This window comes from Rhinatrema bivittatum, chromosome 4 (genome assembly GCF_901001135.1).
Source record: "Rhinatrema bivittatum chromosome 4, aRhiBiv1.1, whole genome shotgun sequence".
NCBI classification, from domain to species: domain Eukaryota; kingdom Metazoa; phylum Chordata; class Amphibia; order Gymnophiona; family Rhinatrematidae; genus Rhinatrema; species Rhinatrema bivittatum.
Window position 1 is genome coordinate 467,900,180 of NC_042618.1, and position 20,707 is coordinate 467,920,886.

Consider the following 20,707-nt stretch of genomic DNA (forward strand, 5'->3'; position numbering starts at 1 on the left):
ATGGTACATTCCATCATGTTCGCTGCGAGCCACTGGAGCTCGTTTGCTGGGCGTCCCCTCTATACAAATATATAGGCATCACGTGACCAGAGTTAGAGCTTTTTCTTTTGCCTCTCCCACTATGTAGAACTCCCTACCTGCTCAGAATCAGGAAGAAAATGATTTAAAAAGTTTAGAAAGCAGCTGAAAGCATTGGTTTCCCCCCCCCCCCCAACACTTTTATGTAAGATAGCAAATGATTTCATGTAATTTTGATGTTTTATCTTTGTTCTGTCTGATTCAGACACATTGTATTTATGTGTTGTTGGATATATTTTGTTATTGTTTCTGTAATTTTATGTTTATTTTGTTTGATTCTGAATAGATGATTGGATTTTGTGATCTACGCTGGGCGAATTTATTTCTGGAAGATGCGGATTGCAACAGTTTTTAAATATATTGGGGCCAATGCAATATCATGCGTGCACATCCTCTCTCTTGGGCACTCGATCTAATATTCTAATGATCTGGCAAGCTAAAAGGGACGTGCAATGGATAATTTGTGCATCCCTAGCATGCCCATGCCGTCAAGTGCCCAGGAAAAGTGATTGTGTGCAGGCAATGAAAATGGATGCTCAATTTTCCGAGCGTCCGTTTTCCTAACCTGATCGCTGTCAAGTTTTTTTTTGTTTTGTTTTTTGATGTAGCTTTCTGTAGTTCCTCCTGCTTAGTATCGCAAGAATATTAAGTAGGAGGAACCACAAAAAACCTGTATTTTTTGCTCTTCTGAGCATGGCTTGGGGGGCCTCAAAACTGAACGCCAGTTCTGGACTGGCGTTAATTTTTGAGCATTAAAATGTGTGCATCAGGTGCACATTTTTTTTTTAGATCAGGGGTACTAGCTAACAGCCTCATTAACGTGGCGTTTGCGTGTGATGAGCGCTATTACCTACGTGCCAATGAAGACGCACATTTTGGACATGCTAATCCCGATATTGCATTGGACGTATATCTAGTGCGTCCAAAACGCACGTCTAACCATGCGTTTAGAGGCACGCTGAACTCAGCACCCGATATTGCTTCGGCCCCTTTGAGACTGAATGTAAATCCTTATCTAGATGGCTCCAAGATATTTTGGGCCTGGCTTCTCAGGACCTTCTTCCCATTCTCTCCCCGTCCATGATCATGCCCTCGCTGGGGATGATCATGGACAGGAAAGTAACGACAGCATTTGTGGTTTTGATTTTTTATCCCTTCCCATCCGAAACAACATGAAAAGGCTCCAACAAAATGTTGTTTTGTTTCGTTTCTGTTCTTTTAGTACTAACGAAATTGTTTTCTAAAACCATTCAGCGTGCATTAAAACAAATGGCAGAAATGAAACAAAGTGATTGATTTTTTTTTGTGTAATTTTGAAAAAAAAAAAAAGTAGAAAACAAAACTAAAGTTTTATTCCTATGCACACTTTTAGCAGTTGCTGTTAATAAGTTATGAAAGGCTGGACTCTATGGACCTCTGGTCGCCTTTCAAGCTAACCCACCATGTAGAATAATCAGTATTAAGTGCATTTATTTGTTATCTTTTATTATTTTATTTATTTGTAGGCGAGGGTCCAATGTGTCACTTACCTTGGACATGAGTGGCTTGGGAACTGTTGAACCTTTCAATGCGGTGCCTACACCACGTGAGAAAGTTGCACTGGAATACCTGCAGTCGGCAAGCCGGGTGCTGACAAGGCAGCAGCTGCGGGACACAGTCAGAAATTCCCACTTGCTTCATGCAGAGTTCATGGTAGGTCAGGCTCTTGCACTTCAGCGTCCTCAACGCATCGTTTCCCAGTACGTCCTGGAGAACACGCTTTGATTCCAAGTGTTTTTGGCCCTGAGATTTTTCAGTAATATTAGACGATTTCTGATTGGTTGGGCTTGGATACGTATTTCTCTGATTTATTTACGAACCAGTATTAAGTGGTTAAAAGTGACTTTCCAACTGCCTCTGGTCTGGTTGAATTCGTGGCAGCCGCATATACAGAACTTGTGTTTCTTACCTGTTCAGATGTGCAGACATTGTGGAATCAAAGTGGAATTTGATGATTGAAATTTCACATTAGAAAACCTATAGAAAAGCCTCTTCTTTCCAAGTGAATTGCTGAAATCCCGTTTCACTGAGGCCACTGGAGTCTCTGATTCCTCCTCCTTGGCTTCCGGCCGAGTAACCCACTCACTGCTGCAGTGGCGCCTGAGGAAATCTCATGGCTGCTAGTAGAGTGCATGACGGAGCACAAGTTGGAGAAGAGACCCCAGCAGACTAATAAAAACGGATCCTCGGTAATTTAATCACAAGTGAGAATATAATGCAGAGGGTTAAACGAGATGTGGCAGTTCAGCGTGCGCAATGCCAGATGCATCCCCTCGCATGAATTTGAAGCCTGCCTGACTGCAGCTTTAGGTCACTGCCTCACGGCTGCTTTATCCTTCTTAAAGCTTGTTTAGTTTCTGCTCCTGAATTTTGTGTAAAAAAAAAAAAAAAAAATCAAGAGAAGTTAAACACAATTTTGTTTCCAAATAAAATGCCCTGATCCAAGTTCTGCTGAGCTCCAAAGTCAGAGCAGTGGGGGGTAGGTTGGGATGGGGGTCAGTTTTTCCTTAGTGCACCGAACTGTAAAGTTTACCTGCATGATTTCAAATCAGAGGGATAGCCACAGGTGGGCCTCACTGTTGGTTCAGGCCCCCACCCCTAGCAGCAGGGTCATGTCCCATCTGAGCCAGCCTCTTAAAGATACAGGAATTAGAGGGTCTGGAGGCGCTGGATTCACTGCCAGTCCGTTATCCCCTGCACCTTTAAGGAAGCCAACTTGAACGGGAATCAAAACTGCCCTTGGGCCAGACAGGTAAAAGGTCTTTCTGGTCACTTTTGGCAGGTAATAATTTATCCCCCCTCCTCTATGCCCCTTTAAAGGTCAGGAATGCCTGGGCTGGGTGGAAGCCTATTTACATAATTGCTCTTCAGCTGGCCTGAGAGATTAACACTTGTATAAAGTAGCTGCCCTAACCACAGAGGGAGGGTGAGAAACAGCAGAGAAAGGCCAGGGAGAGAGTGAAGAGACAGGAGACACAGAGTGTTGCCAGAAATTGAAAGGGTTCTGTAGTCACCGCCATGAAGACCCACATAGGATGGGACGAGAGATGGGGCGGGACACTCATGTCAACCTTGCCCCCACCCCCACCCCCGCACCAAAAAAATGCCCTTGTTTTAAAACGCCCACAAAACAACACAATTTCCAAACACAATCTACATGCAGAGACCCGCATGGAACGTTGAGTTGCCGTGTTGTTAACTGTGTGCCTGTAACCTCAGCTGCTATATAATGGGGCGTGAATGTATGCAGCGTAACACGCTGTTTGTATGTGTGTATGTTCCAGTTGAGCTTTGGAAAGTGCACCCCTTCATTCAGGATGTTCCAAGAACGATCGGGGAACGCCCTTCTACAATGGAGCGCAGCGATAACGCCAGCGTTCAGGACGGGCGCTGCTTGCAATAGCCGTTGGAGTTTGCTCTCGCTGACTGGTTACTTACTAGTGCAGCAGGGAGGGACAATCCAATTTCTGCTTGGCAGCGTATTTATGTATTTAAAAATTCATATCCCGCGTCATCCACCATAAACCCAACTCTGAGCGGTATTCCAGAGTGCCCATATTGAAAAATGGGGATGACACTACCACACACACACACACACAGAGCAAATTTTATTACATTTAAGCAGTATTCAAAACAAGTCACCTAAGATATGTGAAGAAAAAAAAAATGGGTTAAGTGAAAATCCCATCTTTAAAGTGTGAATGTCGAATGCATAAACTTAAACACATGAAAAAAAAAAAAAAAGGAAAATGGGCTTTACCCAAGGGCCACTGTTTTGGCATCAGTCAATGCCTGCCTCTGGAGTTCATCTCAAGTAACACAGTAATGACAGCAGAAAAGGACCAGCCTGCCCTGCAAGCTTCTCATGCTAGTAACTGCCACTCCGTGCAATTACCCCCATGGCTTATGATAAGGGTAGTAATATTTACAATCAATCAAAACCAGCAACTGTCAAACTCATAAATTACTGCTAGCTTCATGTCTACTGGCTGAGGAGCCTGCTTGATAATTCTGACAACGCTGCTTGACGCTTCTTTGCCGTGGGACTTGGCTGTAGAAGCCGCCCTGTGCTTTTTCCCTCCTGTCTGCGCGTCGGTACCCCAGACCGTAAAAGTCAGGACCCACGTTGGTTGTTGTCTGTATCCAGTTCCCTTTCTTTTCCTCCTTGTATTGCACCTGTCACAGCAATGCAATCCTCTGCATGGATGCCGACGTCTAATTCACAATCTCCAGTCTCACGTAATGAAAAATCGAATGCTGGAGCTGAACGGGAGCAGGTGAGCCAACACCATCGCTCAAGTCGGGAGATCCTTGGTCCTTTCAGAAACACAAGCCCCGAAGTTCACATGCTATTGACTCGTTCAAGAGACCTGCGCGGCTCAAAACGTGATTCAACAACGCATTCAAGCAAAAAAAAAAAAAGGTATCCCTTAAATCAAAGGAATTTATCGTGCACGTCTGAGAAGTCCTGATCTCCTTCACTAAGGCAATGCAAAATCAATGCGTCTCATACAGCCCTCTACTCTTCATGTCTCTACTCTTTCATGTGTAAAGTTAAAGCATTTAAAAGAAAATAAAAAAAAGCATTTAAAAGAAAATTAAAAAATGCACTGCTGAGCTATGAAAACCCACTTAACATCAATATTGTATATCATACCTTTAGTCACCAAAGTGCAATCCCATCCATGGCTAATTGCACTGTAACCACAGGACCTCAGCAAGGGCAAATAGATTCTGCAAGATTGCATATGTTTGTGTGCCAAATCAACCACCAATGCCCTGCCAAACCAATCAGACTCCATGTATCCGCCTCACAAAGCGGTATCTTTAAATTACAGAACATCCTGTCCACGCCATAATGAAGTACGCTGTTCCGTTTAAAAATCCAATGTCTGCTCCATCCTTGAGAGCACGCACTCGTGGTCCCTTTCCACGCCAGCTGACATCGGCTCTACACACAAACCAAGTTCTTCAAAGTCCACGTTCAGTTACAGTGACTCACCCCCAGCACTTCAAGCATCGTGCTCCTGGTACAGCTACGATGCTCAATAACTCTGCTCATCAGGGGACGTTTGGTTTCTCTCCCTCATGGGATAGATATTGTGGATACCTAAAGGCTGAAGGATGGAAAAGAAGAGAAGAGTGCATGGGGGTAACTTGCTGGTGTGGCGGTTACTGCCCTTAACCAATAAGCCTTCATGCCTTTGATGCTACTCCATCATTGCTCTCTGCTTCAACGGCAGGGGGAAAAGGGGAATTGGATTTGTACAGCGACCAATGAGGGCCCTGATTTTTACGGTCTGGGGAAGTGAAGGCAACCCGCTATACTTCGGTATAAAAAAGCCTCGAAATAAATAAATAAATAAATAAATAACTTGCTGATGCAGCAGTTACTACCCTCAACCAATAAGCCCGTGATACTGTTCATGCAATTCTAACATTGCTTTCTGCTTCAACGGCAGGGCATAACGGGGAACTGGATTCAAACACCAACCAACGAGGACCCTGTCTTTCACGGTGTGGGAAACTGATAAGCATGGGGTAACCTACAGGGCACAGCAGATGTTACCATAAGCTTACTGGGCAGACTAGATGGACCATTTTCTTCCGACATTTCTGTTTCTATGTATAGACAGCAGAAGAAGAGCATCCGTTTGTGAGAAGTTATAAAATAGTGTGTGGTCCGGAGATTGAAAAACTGTGAAATGTATTGTCTGTGGCCAGACCAAAGTATGTGCCACATCTGTTTGCACACACAGCAGTGCAAGACCCCCAGGTGCATTCTGGTTTCAAAACAGACGGCACCAGTCTATCTGTAAGGTTCCTACCTAACATGGAATAGACTTAGTTTTTGGGTACTTGCCAGGTTCTTATGGCCTGGATTGGCCACTGTTGAAAACAGGATGCTGGGCTTGATGGACCCTTGGTCTGACCCAGTATGGCATGTTCTTATGTTCTTATGTCCTTAAGGATAAGGGAATATGCCAGTGGTTTTCTATGATCTTTTTGACCTCATAGGCCCTATTAGAAAAAGGTAAGGGGCAAGCCAATCGTGGTCTTCTTGTCTCTCGGTCAGTTTTGGTAATAAGTCACAGTTACTGAAGCGGAGCCACGAGTATGGTGATTTCGCATAGTATAATGGGGTCCTCTTTCTAAACATCTTCTACCCATCATTTTTTTTTTATTGAGTTTTGAAATCAGAAACTGTAGAACAGAGAGACCCTCTCAGCCTAAAAAAAATTGCTCAGCTGGCAAGTTTTCCTCAAGCATACAAGGATGACAGCTATCAAACCTAAGCAAGCACATTTCACTCAATATAGTACCTGTAAATCGATGCTGTGTTGCGTCCAATCCCTTTCTTAATCAAAATGTCCAAAAATGGAATGAATTTCAGGTTGGGATCAGGTGTATTAATCCACACAGAAAAAATCCCATGAAATGTCAAAATTTCCCTTCCAGACCAACAGAATTACATCTACATACCTCTGCCACAGGATGATAAAATCTTAAAAAGACGTCTGACAGCTACTACTGGTTCTGAAGCCTGCGTACATAGAGGTCTGCAGTATCTGGAGCCATAGAGGCACCAATCCCCTTAACCTATTGATAAAAATGTCCTTCAAAGGAGAAACTGTTGTACTTTGTTCTCTCAACGCAGTCTCGCCTAACTGTGTCGAAAAAAGAGGAACTTGACATGCAAATATTTTGTGTCTTCAGTTGCAAAGTACCTTGAATAATGCTGAGTGCATCTTTCTGGGGAATATTATTATATAGGATCTTTGTACAGGAGTCTACATTAGAACCCCCTTAAAAGACCAAGGAGCAATCATTTAGCCTGGTCAACCTTAAGGTCCAGGATGCTTCCCTCAGCAGGAGAAAGCAACCAGGCCCCAGGGAGCTGGATGTAGGAGGGAGCATGCCCGTGTCTGACTGCCCTGCTCAGGTAAGCAGGACTTTATCTGCGTTTGTGTTTTAGCAAATAATAAAGGATTTTGTGAAGCAAGGGTCGCAGTCCAGAGTGGTCTGTACTCGGGGCACCCTAACTAAGCCTAGGCCGCTCCCCATGCTATCACAGTCTCTCCCTAAAAAAAAAAAAAAAATCAAGCGAGAGCCAGTGTATCAGTTCTTATACTCTCTATAATCAAATAATATCCACCTGCTGAGCAAAGAAAACTTTTGCAAAGTCCCCGTCACCTGCAGAAACGGAAAATAGTTTACATTATTTGCGACAGTGCACACTGTTTTCCATTTTACCCCATGAAGTGGACTCTGCAGAAATGTTTGGCTTTGCAAATAGTACATTTTTACATCTAGTTTTATGCTTGCAAGAATGTACTTAAATTAATAGTTAATGAGTTCTGCAATGCAAAATTCTGCAAAGCATCTTTTTAATTATTAGTGCACGGAATTTGCTATGCAAAGATGATTTCACTTAAACTTTAATTACAATGGTGTGTAGTAGAGATGTTTGCGAAATATGCGGTGGAATTACCACGCTTGTTTGTAAATAAGTGTCAGTAGTAAAATAACGCACACTGTTTCACAAACAGTGCGCAAAGATTTCCTCAGGTTAGTACATAGGTGTCAGAGAGTTGCAGATTAGAAGGATAAAAGGTTTCAGGAATTGACCAATAAATATGGAAAGTGATCAATAACTGGATTAATAGGTCTCCACGGTGGGTTGTCTAATGTTTTGTGTAGTTTAGGAAATGTGTATTACAGGGATTTTTGGATGAACCACATCTAGGAAGGCCAATTCTTTCTTGGTTAGAAAATAAGCCCCAGCAAGCTTTTTTTTTATTGAAACCAGACTTGGTCGAGGTGGTTGGGATCCTCACGGCATGTGGCGTCCTGCAGTTGCTGAATGACTGCATCGACCCTATTGGGATCTGTCCATAATTACCGCCACCCTCGCCTTTGTCCACCGGTTTTCGGAGACTGGGGAAATAGAAATCGGAAGCAGGGGAGGGAAAGGGTTTGTCCTACCTGCTTTGAACGCATTTCGGGAAAGGAAAAAAAAGAACAGAGCACAAAAGCATAAATAAATAAAATTGATATTAAAGTGGATGCTTTGCCCAGTCGGCACTGCTAAATAATTTTCTTGCAGTCCACTTGGGATTCTGGAGACGGCAATTGTACATTGTGGCCTGGACCATCCCTGAATCTGTGACGCAGGGTCTTCACGTTGCATCTTAAAAAACCCCTGAGAATCCATGGATTCAGCTGCAGTGTAATATTCAGAAAGCATCGTAAAACCTTGATATGTTGTTTAATGTTGTGGAAATACAGTAGTTGGCAATATCAATAGGGAGGATAATTTTATAACAGTGCGCCTAGCGGTAACGTCCGTGTGTACCTGTTGCTCGCAGTCTTCAGGGCTAATTTTCAAAGCAATGTTTATGCGTCTAAAGTCGTTTTGAACACGCTGGGGGCAAAGTCCCCTACCACACGCACAAGGTACACGTAGGAGGTTACTCCTGTCCTTGGAAGTGCATAACCTCTGCATGTAAAGGTATGCGCAGACTTTGTTACATCCAAAAAAAACTGTGCACAAATCCTATCCCTGCCCCAGTTCCACCCCCGAAAAACCTACCACGCGTGTGCGCAAAAATACGCGTGCAGTCGGATTAAGTGTGTGCATTTACCTACATAAAACTAGGTCGCCTGAGCATAAGTGGCTTTCAGAATTACCCCCGTGGTGGCCATACCCCACAGGAAGTGGCTTCCTCGTATGGTCACCCTAAGGGTCAGAGCTAGGGCTCAGCTGGGGTTAGGGAGGGGAGGTTATAGCTTCACCTCTGACTCTGCAGTTCCTACAGCAGTCAGCAACTGACCAGGACATGTCCCCTCTTGTCAGGTGATTTTGCTTAACCGGTGCTCATCTTATCCTGCCTTCTTAAAACATTCCTGCTTTCTTATCGTTTCTCTGTACAGGAAATACCAATGAACTTTGTGGACCCCAAAGAAATCGACATCTCGAGTCACGGAACTAAAAACCGATATAAAACCATTTTGCCAAGTAAGTTAGCAGGGATTATTTTCCCTAATGCAGAATGGTTTATGCTTTGTTTGTACTGAAGACTCCGCCATTCCCGACTCTTCCTGCTGTGTCTTAGTTGTTAGGAACCGTTCACCACCCTGTTTTTCACCTGAACCTCTTTTAATTGCCTGCGGGGTCCGAGATGAGCTAGGTAGAGACAATGGTGGGGAGCGATCTGCTCGTTTAGGACAGCACAGAACTGTTCTCCCAAGGGAGATCTGTGGATTCCCCCCGGATTTTGGGAGAAGAGTTTAAGATGGGATTTGTGCTCCAGGCAAGCCCAGCCGCCCAGCTTCCTGCTCTGATAACATCAGATCATCCCTGGCTGCTCCCATTCCCAGGACTGGGCGGGTCTGGTCAGGCTGTGCATCGAGTGCATCGCCTGTACAGCAGTGCTGAGACTTGGCTTATTTTACTCCCTGCTTTGCTTTGTCAACCCTACCCACTTCCTCATCACTTCCCCGCCCCCCACCCCCCCAAAAAAACCCCATAAAACTATTAATGAAAAGACTTTATTGCAATGGGAAGTTTGATGTAGACTGACAAAAAGGCACAGTAAGAGAAGCCTCGCCCACAGAAAGCCGGGCATAATGTTTTGCATACTAAGTAATATCCAGAAATATAGATCACATATTTTGCTGCCTCTGTACCGTAAATTATGTCTATTTATTTTTAATTATTTATTTAAAAACTCTTCTATATCATCGTTAAGTTAAATAACCATCACAACGGTTTACAGTAAAGGCACGAAAATGAAAAAAAAGAGTGGTATAGTTTATAACTTAATCATGTGCCTTCATAGTACGGTAACAATTTAATACAATAAACTATGTGTGTAAGTTAAGTTTGTATCTTAGGAACATATTAGGCGGTTTGTATTTAACATTAATATTAATTTGTATGTTGCAAGTAACAACTTCTAGTTTGGTGCGTCCTTATCGATCACATGTTTTTCTCCTTCTCTTTATCTTTATAAAAAGCTTGTTTAAAGAGCCAGGTTTTCAGATTGGTTTTGAATATTTTCAGATTTCTCTGCAGCCTTATTTCGAGGGGCATGGTGTTCCATAGCACAGGGCCAGCCAGTGAGAGTGCTCTTTCCCTTGCGTGAGGCGGGCTGTTTTGACAGAGGGGACAGTTAGTAGATCCTTATTCGCAGATCTCAGGTTTCTTTGCGGGACATGTACGCGCAGTGTAAGTGTCCCGCCAGTGTTAAGCCAGTCAGCTTTTTCCTCATGTATAAGTTTATGAATTATACATAAAGCCTTATATTGAATTCTTTGTTCGATTGGAAGCCAGTGTAATTTTGCGAGCGTTCCTATAATGTGGTCATTCTTTTTTTTTGCCAGTCAAAATTCTGGCAGCTGAGTTTTGTAATATTTGCAGTGGCCGTATTGTAGATTGTGGTAGTCCTAAAAGTAGGGAGTTACAGTAATCAGTGCTAGCAAATATCATTGCCTGTAGGACTGTGCAGAAATTGTTTAGTGTTAGTAGAGGTTTCAGTCTTCTCAGGATCATTAGTTTCGCGTATCCTTCTTTTATTTTCAGTGAGATGTGTTGTTTCATGTTTCGCTCAGGGTCGATTATTACTCCTAGATTCCGTACTTTTGTTGCTAGCACAGCATGAGTATTTTTTAATGTGGGTGTTGGTTGTATGTGGTGTATGTTTTTACGTTCAAGGTGTAAGAATTCCGTTTTGTCGATGTTTATTTCTAGTTCCATCTGATTTAATAGCTGTTTAATTATTTCAAGATACATATTGGCAAGTTTCATGGTTTCTTCAATTGTGTTTACAATGGGTAGCAGTAGCTGTATATCATCTGCGTATATGTAATGTATTATTCCATGTCCAGCTAGTAGGTGACATATCGGGAGGAGATAAATGTTAAAGAGTGTTGCCGACAAGGCTGATCCCTGTGGGAAACCGGTTAGCAGTGTGACTTTGTCTGAGAGTAAATTTTTGATTTGTACTTGAAAACATCTATTGTTTAAGTAATCTTCAAACCATTTTATTGTTTTGTTAGTAAGCCCTATTTCTTTAAGTCTGTTGAGTAGTATTTTGTGGTTTACCGTGTCGAATGTGGCGGAGAGATCTAATAGAACCAGAATGTAGTGTGTTCCTGTATCAAAACCTCTTAATATATTTTCTGATAAGGCTAATAGCAGAGTTTCAGTACTGTAGTGTTTGCGAAACCCATGTTGTGTTGGGTAAAGTATGTTGTTACTTTCAATGTGGTTTGACAATTGTTTTTATACTGTTTTTTTCAATTAGCTTTGCTAATAGGGGTAAGTTTGAGACTGGTCTATAATTATTGAGATTTAGGGGGTCGAGGTTCTTTTTCTTAATTATTGGTTTGATTATTGCTCCTTTTAGAGTATCCGGCATTACTCCTTCATCTATCTTGTTTTAAAATTAATTTTGGCTGTGGGCTTAGAAGGCAAGCGCTGAAAATAAAATGTACCCACTGTGAATCAATTCACTGAGGTAGATGATGAAGGAAGGAGGTAATGCACATTTGGAACTTTCATGTTGGATACTTAAAGTTCAGGTTATGGAGGTCCGAGCACATCAGTTTGCCCTGCAGATCTTGGCAGAACGTGCTATGAGACACCTTACTAAATGGATTTCAGGCACTCAAGCTCCACATGAGTATTTTTCTGGTATCCTTATCCCTGCCACTCTTACTGGGGTATTTTTCTGGTATCCTTATCCCTGCCACTCTTACTGGGGTATTTTTTCTGATATCCTTATCCCTGCCACTCTTACTGGGGTATTTTTTCTGATATCCTTATCCCTGCCACTCTTACTGGGGTATTTTTCTGGTATCCTTATCCCTGCCACTCTTACTGGGGTATTTTTCTGTATCCTTATTTTTGCCACTCTTACTGGGATATTTTTCTGGTATCCTTATCCCTGCCACTCTTACTGGGGTATTTTTCTGGTATCCTTATCCCTGCCACTCTTACTGGGGTATTTTTTCTGATATCCTTATCCCTGCCACTCTTACTGGGGTATTTTTCTGGTATCCTTATCCCTGCCACTCTTACTGGGGTATTTTTTCTGATATCCTTATCCCTGCCACTCTTACTGGGGTATTTTTCTGTATCCTTATTTTTGCCACTCTTACTGGGATATTTTTTCTGATATCCTTATCCCTGCCACTCTTACTGGGGTATTTTTCTGGTATCCTTACCTGTTCCACTCTTACTGGGGTATTTTTCTGGTATCCTTACCTGTTCCACTCTTACTGGGGTATTTTTCTGTATCCTTATTTTTGCCACTCTTACTGGGATACATTTCTGGTATCCTTATCCCTGCTGTTATGCCCTTCGGTCGCAGATGGCTGCGACCTCTCATGCTCACCTCTTTTTTTCCCTGCACCGGCAATCCTGGGAAGAGTGGCGGCCTCCGCCAGCCAGCATCGACCTCCCCGGCGTCCCCAGGACGACATGGGCGTGGCCGATCAACCTCTTGGATCCGGAATCACCTAAGGCGCATGTGTGCGCAGAAGGGCCTCCTTTGTACATGTCATGGCGGGATCCTCGGGGACGTCCCCTCCGGATGACGTTAACCCGCTGCTGTACTTAACCGGCCCTCCGCTACTGCGAGTTAGCAAGGAGTTTCCTCGTTGCTGAATCTACTCTACTCTTGGACTTCCTGTTTTGGATTTCTCTCTGGGTCTTGGACGCTCTGGGTTCCCAATCCTTGGGGGCCCTTCCACGTTCCTTGCTATCCGCTTCTCGGAGGGCCTTCCTGCCTTGAGAATCTACCTAACCCATTTCTTCAGACACTTTCTTGGAACTTCCACTTGTGAGTACTTTACTACAGACTTCAACATTACTAGCTTTGCTGAAGTTCCCTTCGGTGTACCCCATACCTCGGGCCACTACCGTTTCTCTTCAGTGAAGTTGTTCCAGTATACCCTGAGCTGCAAGGTTTTGCCGCATCATCTACAACAGTGGTCCCCAACCCTGTCCTGGGGGCCCACCAGCCAGTTGGGTTTTCAGGACATCTGCAATGAATATGCATGAGAGAAAATTTGCATGTTATGGAGGCAGTGCATGCAAATTTTCTCTCATGCATATTCATTGCGGATGTCCTGAAAACCTGACTGGCTGGTGGGTCCCCAGGACAGGGTTGGGGACCACTGGTCTACAAGATCCCTTCCGGGTTCCTGCACCTCAGTCTTCTCATCATCATCATCATCTCCAGTACAAACTCCTCGGTGTACCCCGCTCTGCATGCCACTATCGGATCTGCATCTCTGAGGTACCTCTACTCGTCTGAAGGGACTTCATGGCATACCCCGCTTTGCGGGTCACTACCGGATCATCAAATCAGTGGTATCTCCCTGGGTATACCCCACTGCTCAGAACTATACTTATTTACATCCCCTGCTCTGCGGACTCTGCTTTTCCTAACCCTAACCACCAGGTACCTGTAAAAAGGTTTTTGGGGGGGGAGTCGGGAGGGTGGGGGAAGCTAAGGGATTAGTTTTAAAGGGTCGGGGTGGGTTTAGGGGTTATTTTTGTGTGCCGTTTTTCCCGCCCTCCCCCAAAACAATAAGAGAACCCCCACGAACAACATTGTGGGATTTTCCTATCGTTTTGGGGGAGCCCCCGATTTCTGACAATATTTTCAATCGTCCGAAGCCCGATTCACATCATCCCTATTGCAGACATCTACTGTTGTGAGTGTAGGCTGTCCTCCATTTATGGATCAGCAATCAAAAGAAAGCTGGCGTGTCCCAATGTGTTTCAGTCCTGGTGCAGGTAACTGGGGCATTTCTCCCAGGGATGACATTACACCTCTGATCTCCTTTTTAACCAAGCACAGGGCTTCCCACACCTGTCCTGGGGACAGCACAGTCTGCTGTGCTTTCAGGGTCTCTACAGTGTCTATGCAAGCGGTAAATTAGTGTAGATACTGACTCATGGTCATCTTATTTATTTACACATCTTATGTTCCGCGAATCCAATATGTTCAGCATAGATTACAAATGCATTTTCATAAAACAAGCAAACAACACAAAAGTAAAATAATAAAATGCATTCATATCTATAAACACAATAAAATACAATATTTCTTTATTGATTTGAACAGCACAATATTTGTTTATTATCAGGAAAAGAGTTTAGCTAGTAAAATGCAGCATAATATAGATTGGAATTTTCCAAGTTAAAAAGTGCTTTGCGAAACCCCAAAAGTATTGAAAAGATTTTCCAGAGAATTGTAGGTGAGTCCTCTGTCCCTTTTTCAGGAGTTTGTTAATGCTATAAAATGAATTTCTCCTAAAAATGAGCATTCGGTTCAGTTAGCTGAAGTTTGACTTTGAGAGCCTGCTAGAGGTCAGGGCGCAGAAGGCTCACAGAGAGCGTGCACTGCGATTGCTGAAGGACACGGCTGCACTTTGTAGGGTCCACGCAACCTAGGGTAAACGCACAGCGACACGCGCGCTCTGCACTGGGAAGGAATGGGAGGCTTCCTGCCCTCCCTGCTGTCAAGCAAAAGGAAATCGCTGCTAGCCAGCAAGAGCTGGAAAGGCAGAAAAACAAAACAAAAAACAGAGAGCCTTTAACCCAGATACCCCAGCAACTCCCATTCCAGTATTAGGCGTCCGATAAGAAAGGGAAGGGAAGCAGGTTGTACGGGACTCTGGGCACACCTACTCCTCTTTCCATCTGGGCCGTCGCATGAATCGCAGGTTAAGAAAAGAACTTGATGGCGTTTTTCCTCATCCAACCTCACTCTAAGCGTCTGGTTTACAGCTCGGAATGCTGGATAGGAGGAGGCTGCAGGATAAAGCACGGTTTTAGGAGGGAGCCTTGCAGCTTGTGGAGGGAGTGGCCCCTCTTTCACCTGCTCACACATTTTTAATGAAATGTCTTGACCTCATTTGGCTAGGCTGATTTGCTTGGAATACGATGTTCCTTGTAGGCGCAGGGGGGGGGGGGGGGTCCTGCCTATCGGGGGGGGGGGGGGGGGGGGCGGAGAGGCCTTCTTTATTCTCTGCAGTTGCATTTGAGTCTGGAGGCAGGGTGGGTATTTTTCACTCTCCCTCGCCCCCTGCGAGCAGCTTTCCTGCTCATTAACTCCTACAGCGCCTTGCTCAAACTGGACCTCTCCGCATTCTGAGTCTCTATAAACGCAGTCTTTACTGAATAAAGCCCATCCCTTCTTACAAGCTCCGGTTGATCACACAGCTTACCTGGACACTGTGTGATACAGTGATCCCCACGCCCCCGGACCGTCTACCCTGCCCCCGTCCCTCCCCCCTGCCCGCCCATTTAGAAAAGCCCCGGGAGATACGCACGTCCCTTTTGAAAATAGGCCCGGTGCGTGTGTAAATCCTTGAAAATCTGCCCCTAAGTGCGCACAGACGCTTTGCATCTGCAAATTAAAAAAATAAATAAAGAGCTAGGGGTTGTAAAAGGCCGAGAACAGTGGCTTGGGTTCCGTAGATTCAGAACCCTGGGATGAGTTCTAGAAAAGAAAATGAAAGCGTGAAACCTCCAGAGAAAAGAAATATAAAAGTCAAGACGAGGAAGGAGATGCTTACCGGTTTTTACCAGGGAAAGGAATTGCATTAACCTGGCACGTCCAGCTTTGTAGGGGCCGATGAAATATCAAGTGCGAAGAAACGGCGTCCAAACCGCGCGCATGTTTTTTCAACGCGCGCACATCTCCCTTTTGTGGGCGCCCGATGCGATAGGCAAATGAGCTGCCATGTAAAAAGGAGGCGCTAGGGATAAATTGTGCATCCCTAGCGCGTCCATGGCGCTCAATTAACGAGCGTCCGTTTCCCTAACCCACGCAGGGCCATGGGTCGGGAGAGTGGACGCTCATAAACTGAGCATCCGTTTTCCTAACCTGATCGCCGTCAAGTTTCTTTTTTTTCATGCCGCTTCCTGTAATTCCTCCTACTTAGTATCGGGATGATACTAAATGGGAGGACCCACAGAAAAATAGTAGTTTCTGCTTTTTTTTTGAGCCCTTGATGCGAGTCAAGACTTATCGCCAGCTGCGGGGCTGGCGTTAATTCTTGCAGGTAAAAACCTGCGCATCGGCTGCTCTGTGATGTTTTTGAATTGGAAGCAATAGGAGCTAATAGCGCTAATAGCGACGAGCGTGTCTGGACATGCATTTTGGACGCGCTAATCCCCTTTTTTGCATCTGGTGTTAGCATAGCACGTCCAGTCACGGGCTAACCTGTGCGCCAGCCTGAGCGCGCAATACTGCATCAGCCCCTGCGTGTGCATGAGATATTGATGTTTACTGTGTTTATTGTTATGTGACAACGCCGCCTTTCAGCACGAGACAACACAGCGGTTTGCATCAGTAAAATCCATGCAAGATGTAACAAGTCGCCGACTGTACCTGTATCTCTTTTTTTTCATTCTCTGTTTTCATCTCCTCTGTATCCTTAGATCCTCTAAGTCGAGTGTGCTTGAAACCAAAGAACTTAAATGATTCACTAAGCAGCTATATAAATGCTAACTACATTAAGGTAAGCACAGTAACTAAGTAATAGTGTCACAGAATAGATTTTTGGATGAATAATTTAATGGACTTACCACTGCAGAGATTTTCTAGCAGCTGATGGTAGCGCAGGTTGAACTGTACTACTGCTGTCACTAACAAAAATTGTAGAAATGCACTGCCTTTTCTGGAAGGTCATTACGATTAGCATTATAATTCTGCCCTTTGGATGGAGCACAGACAGAATGTATTTCGTAGCATCTGGTTGATTTTTATAACAAACTCCCTGGAGAAGGAAGCCAGTTTACCAGGTGGCAACATCGTTCCTCCATAGCCTCTGTACTGCAGAGGTGGTAGAAGCCAGGGGCATGCGCAGACAATTTTTTTCGTTTTTGTTTTTATTTATTTTTGTTTCACCCTCCGACTTAATATCATGGTGATATTAAGTCTGAGGTCCCAAAAGTTTCGAAAAGTAAAAAAAAATAAAAAATTTGAAGTCAGCCCGCAGCTGTTGGGTCGAAAACCGGACGCTCAATTTTGCCGGCGTCCGGTTCCCGAGCCCATGGCTGTCAGCGGGCTCGAGAACCGACGCCGGCAAAATTAAGCATCGGCTGTCAAACCCGTTGACAGCCGCCGCTCCGGTCCAAAAGGAGGCGCTAGGGATGCGCTAGTGTCCCTAGCGCCTCCTTCTGCCTGTTTTTACTGCCGGGCCTCATTTGAATAGAGAATTGTGCGCACAGGAGAGCGGGCGTTTGCCTGCTCTCCCGCGGACTTTACTGTATCCGCCCAAATGAAAGTAAAAAGAAACAAATAATGAACTAAAACAAAAAAAAAACAGTTTTGTCCCTTCCCTGAAGCCCAGCCTTCCCTAGATCCTCTGATACCCATGAGGTCTTTAAAATCTGTTTAAATCTTCAGGAGGCAGGGGCGATCCCTGGTCACTTCTGCCCCATCGCTGCCTCCATTTCAGATGGCGCTGGCAGACCAGGGCCAGCGCCATCGTTAATTTCAGCCCTACAAAATGGCGCCAGCCAGACTCGGGCCTCTGCCGGTTTTATACTGAACACAGCAGTAACAGTGTCGGACTCGATCTGCCCGAACCATCTGAAATAGCGACAGCGATGGGGCAGGAATGACCGGGGATAGCTCCTTCCTCATGAAGATTCGATTGGATTTTTAAAGAGGATCCGGGGAGGATTTATTTATTTAAAAACTTTTCTATACCGTTGCTAAGTTAAATACCGTCGCAACGGTTTACATGTAGGCACATATTTAATGTAAGTAAAAGTGTACTATAGTACATTCTAACAGGTGCTGTCAAAGGTTCGGTTACAATATATCATTAGACATAGTCATTTAGCGAAGTAGTTCATGACCAATTGTACCAGGGTACTTATACGGGTAGTTTTATCACACATAGTATTATAGTTATGGTTTATTGTGTGGTGGAGTTCATAGACTAATCTACTGTATAGTCTTAAGGACTGTATGTCGGTGCCTTTCTGTCTTTTCCTGAATAATTTCTCTCTATTCTTTTGTCTCTTTGTAAAATGCTTGTTTAAAAAGCCATGTTTTTAGGTTTTTCTTGAATTTCTTTAGATCACTTTGTAGTCTGATCTCTGGAGGGATTGTGTTCCAGATTATGGGTCCTGCTAGTGATAGGGCTCTTTCTCTCACTTGTGTCAGTCTTGCTGTTTTAACTGATGGAATGGTTATTAGTGCTTTATTTGCTGATCGGAGGTTCCTGTGTGGAGTATGTACCCGTAATGCTGTGTTCAACCAGTCTGATTTCTCATCATAAATTAGTTTGTGAATGATACATAGGGTTTTGTATTTAATTCTGTGTTCATTTGGTAGCCAATGTAACTCTGCTAGGGTTTCAGTTATATGGTCCCTCCTTCTTTTTCCAGTTAGTATTCTAGCTGCTGTGTTCTGAAGTATTTGCAGTGGTCTTAATGTTGTATTAGGTAGTCCTAGCATAAGGGCATTGCAGTAATCTGTGCTGGAGAAGATTAGTGCCTGTAGTATTGTTCAGAAGTCATTTTGAGTTAGCAGTGGTTTAAGTTTTCTGAGTACTATGGGGCGGATTTTAAGAGCCCTGCTCGCGTAAATCCGCCCGGATTTACGCGAGCAGGGTCTTGAGCGCCGGTGCGCCTATTTTACATAGGCCTGCCGGCGCGCGCAGAGCCCCAGAACTCGCGTAAGTCCCGGGGTTTTTCGAGGGGGCGTGTCGGGGGCGGGGCCGATCGGTGCGGCATTTCGGGGGCGGGCCCGGGGGCGTGGTTTCGGCCCGGGGCGGTCCGGGGGCGTCGCCGCGCCCTCCGGAACCACCCCCAGCCGAGCCGCGCAGCCTACCTCCGTTCCCTCGGAGGGAATGGAGGTAGGCTGTGCGGCTCGGCGCGCGCCGGCTACACGAAATCGGCAGCCTTGCGCGCGCCGATCCGGGATTTTAGCAGATACGCGCGGCTAAGTGCGTATCTACTAAAATCCAGCGTACTTTTGTTTGCGCCTGATGCGCCTACAAAAGTACTCGAGGGCACCCTTTTTTAAAATCTACCCCTATGAGTTTTGCATAACCTTCCCTTACTTTTAGTGATATGTGTTGTTTCAGATTGATTCCAGGTTCTATTATTATTCCCAGGTTACGTACTTTTTCTGCTAGTTCAATTTTCTGGTTGTCTTTGAGTATTATTGATGTTTGACTGATTTCAGAATTTTTTCGTTCTAAGTGAAGAAATTCTGTTTTATCAATATTAATTACAAGTTCCATTTGTGTCAGTAGTTGTTTTATAATGCTTAGGTACATGTTGGCTAGGTTTAATGTTTTCTCTAGAGTGTCCTCTATGGGTAGAATTAGTTGAATGTCGTCGGCGTAAATGTAGTGGATAATTCCTAGCCCTGCAAGTAAGTGGCATAATGGCAGCATGCATATGTTAAAAAGGGTCGCAGATAGGGCTGATCCCTGTGGAACTCCTGTTTTGAGATTAATTTTTCTGATAATGTGTTGTTGATATGAACTTGGAAAAACCTGTTTTTTAGATATGATCTGAACCATTTTAAAGTTAGGCCATGTAATCCGATTTCTTCCAGTCTATTTAGGAGTATTTTATGGTTTACTGTGTCAAAGGCTGCAGATAGGTCAAGCATTAGTAGAATGTAGTGTTTACCACTATCAAAGCCTCTTAGAATGTTATCTGTTAGAGAGAGGAGCAGAGTCTCAGTGCTGTAGTGTTTTCGAAAACCGTGTTGAGGATACAGTATGTTATTGTTATCCAGGTGTTCAGCTAGTTGTTTCTGTACCGTTTTTTCAATTAGTTTAGCTATTAAAGGAAGATTTGATACTGGTCTATAGTTGTTTAGGATAAGGGGATCACTGTTTTTTTTCTTAATTATTGGTTTTATTATTGCTCCTTTCAGTATATCCAGCATTGTTCCTTCTTCTAGGGATAGGTTTATGATTTTAGTCAGCGTATGGGTGACTATATTAGCTGATTTTTTTCAGTTCAGTTGTAGGTATTGTGTCAATTTTGTGTGGGGCGGGGTTTACAACCTCCTGTACCCTTGCCTTAAGGCAAGGGTACAGGAGGTTGTTTTTTGTTTTGTTTTTTTTCAATAAGACAGGGATCCAACACCTTTTATTAAAATGAAATAATGGAAAACATACAAAATTTTGTTCATTTTTCTTTCGTTTTAAAACCAAAATGAAACAAACACCGGAAATTTAGTCATAATTTGCCATTTCATGTCAACAAAAAGTACATTCCTAGTGGAAAGCAGTGTTGTGGCAGATAGAGAGGACAGGGTTGGGGAGTTTCAGTAATTGCAACCACCCACCCCCTTCACTTCCTCTAGAGCAGAGGCCAGGGGAGAGGCGAGAAGGAGCGACAACGGAGAGGCACGGCCTAGCAATACTGCAGGCCATGGGGGTAGCCGGGGTGGAACCAGTAGGCTGCAACTCCCCAGAATCCGATGGGGGTCAGTGCCGACAATGTCATGGTGGCCAGGCGCCATCCGGCAAGTTTTAGAGATGAAATTCAGAGAAAACACAAGCCATTCACCCAGCAGGGCCTGGG

General features: G+C 44.3%; 1 protein-coding gene across 1 annotated transcript in view; it reads left to right on the forward strand.

Annotated features, from left to right (window-relative positions):
* The window catches only part of PTPRR (protein tyrosine phosphatase receptor type R), a 168,813-nt gene that overhangs the window by 130,564 nt on the left and 17,542 nt on the right, over positions 1–20,707 (forward strand). The window contains exons 7-9 of the mRNA XM_029597182.1: positions 1,584–1,770; positions 9,052–9,136; positions 16,583–16,662. Of these exons, the coding sequence (XP_029453042.1) occupies positions 1,584–1,770; positions 9,052–9,136; positions 16,583–16,662 (352 nt within the window). The remainder of the gene's footprint in view (positions 1–1,583; positions 1,771–9,051; positions 9,137–16,582; positions 16,663–20,707) is intronic.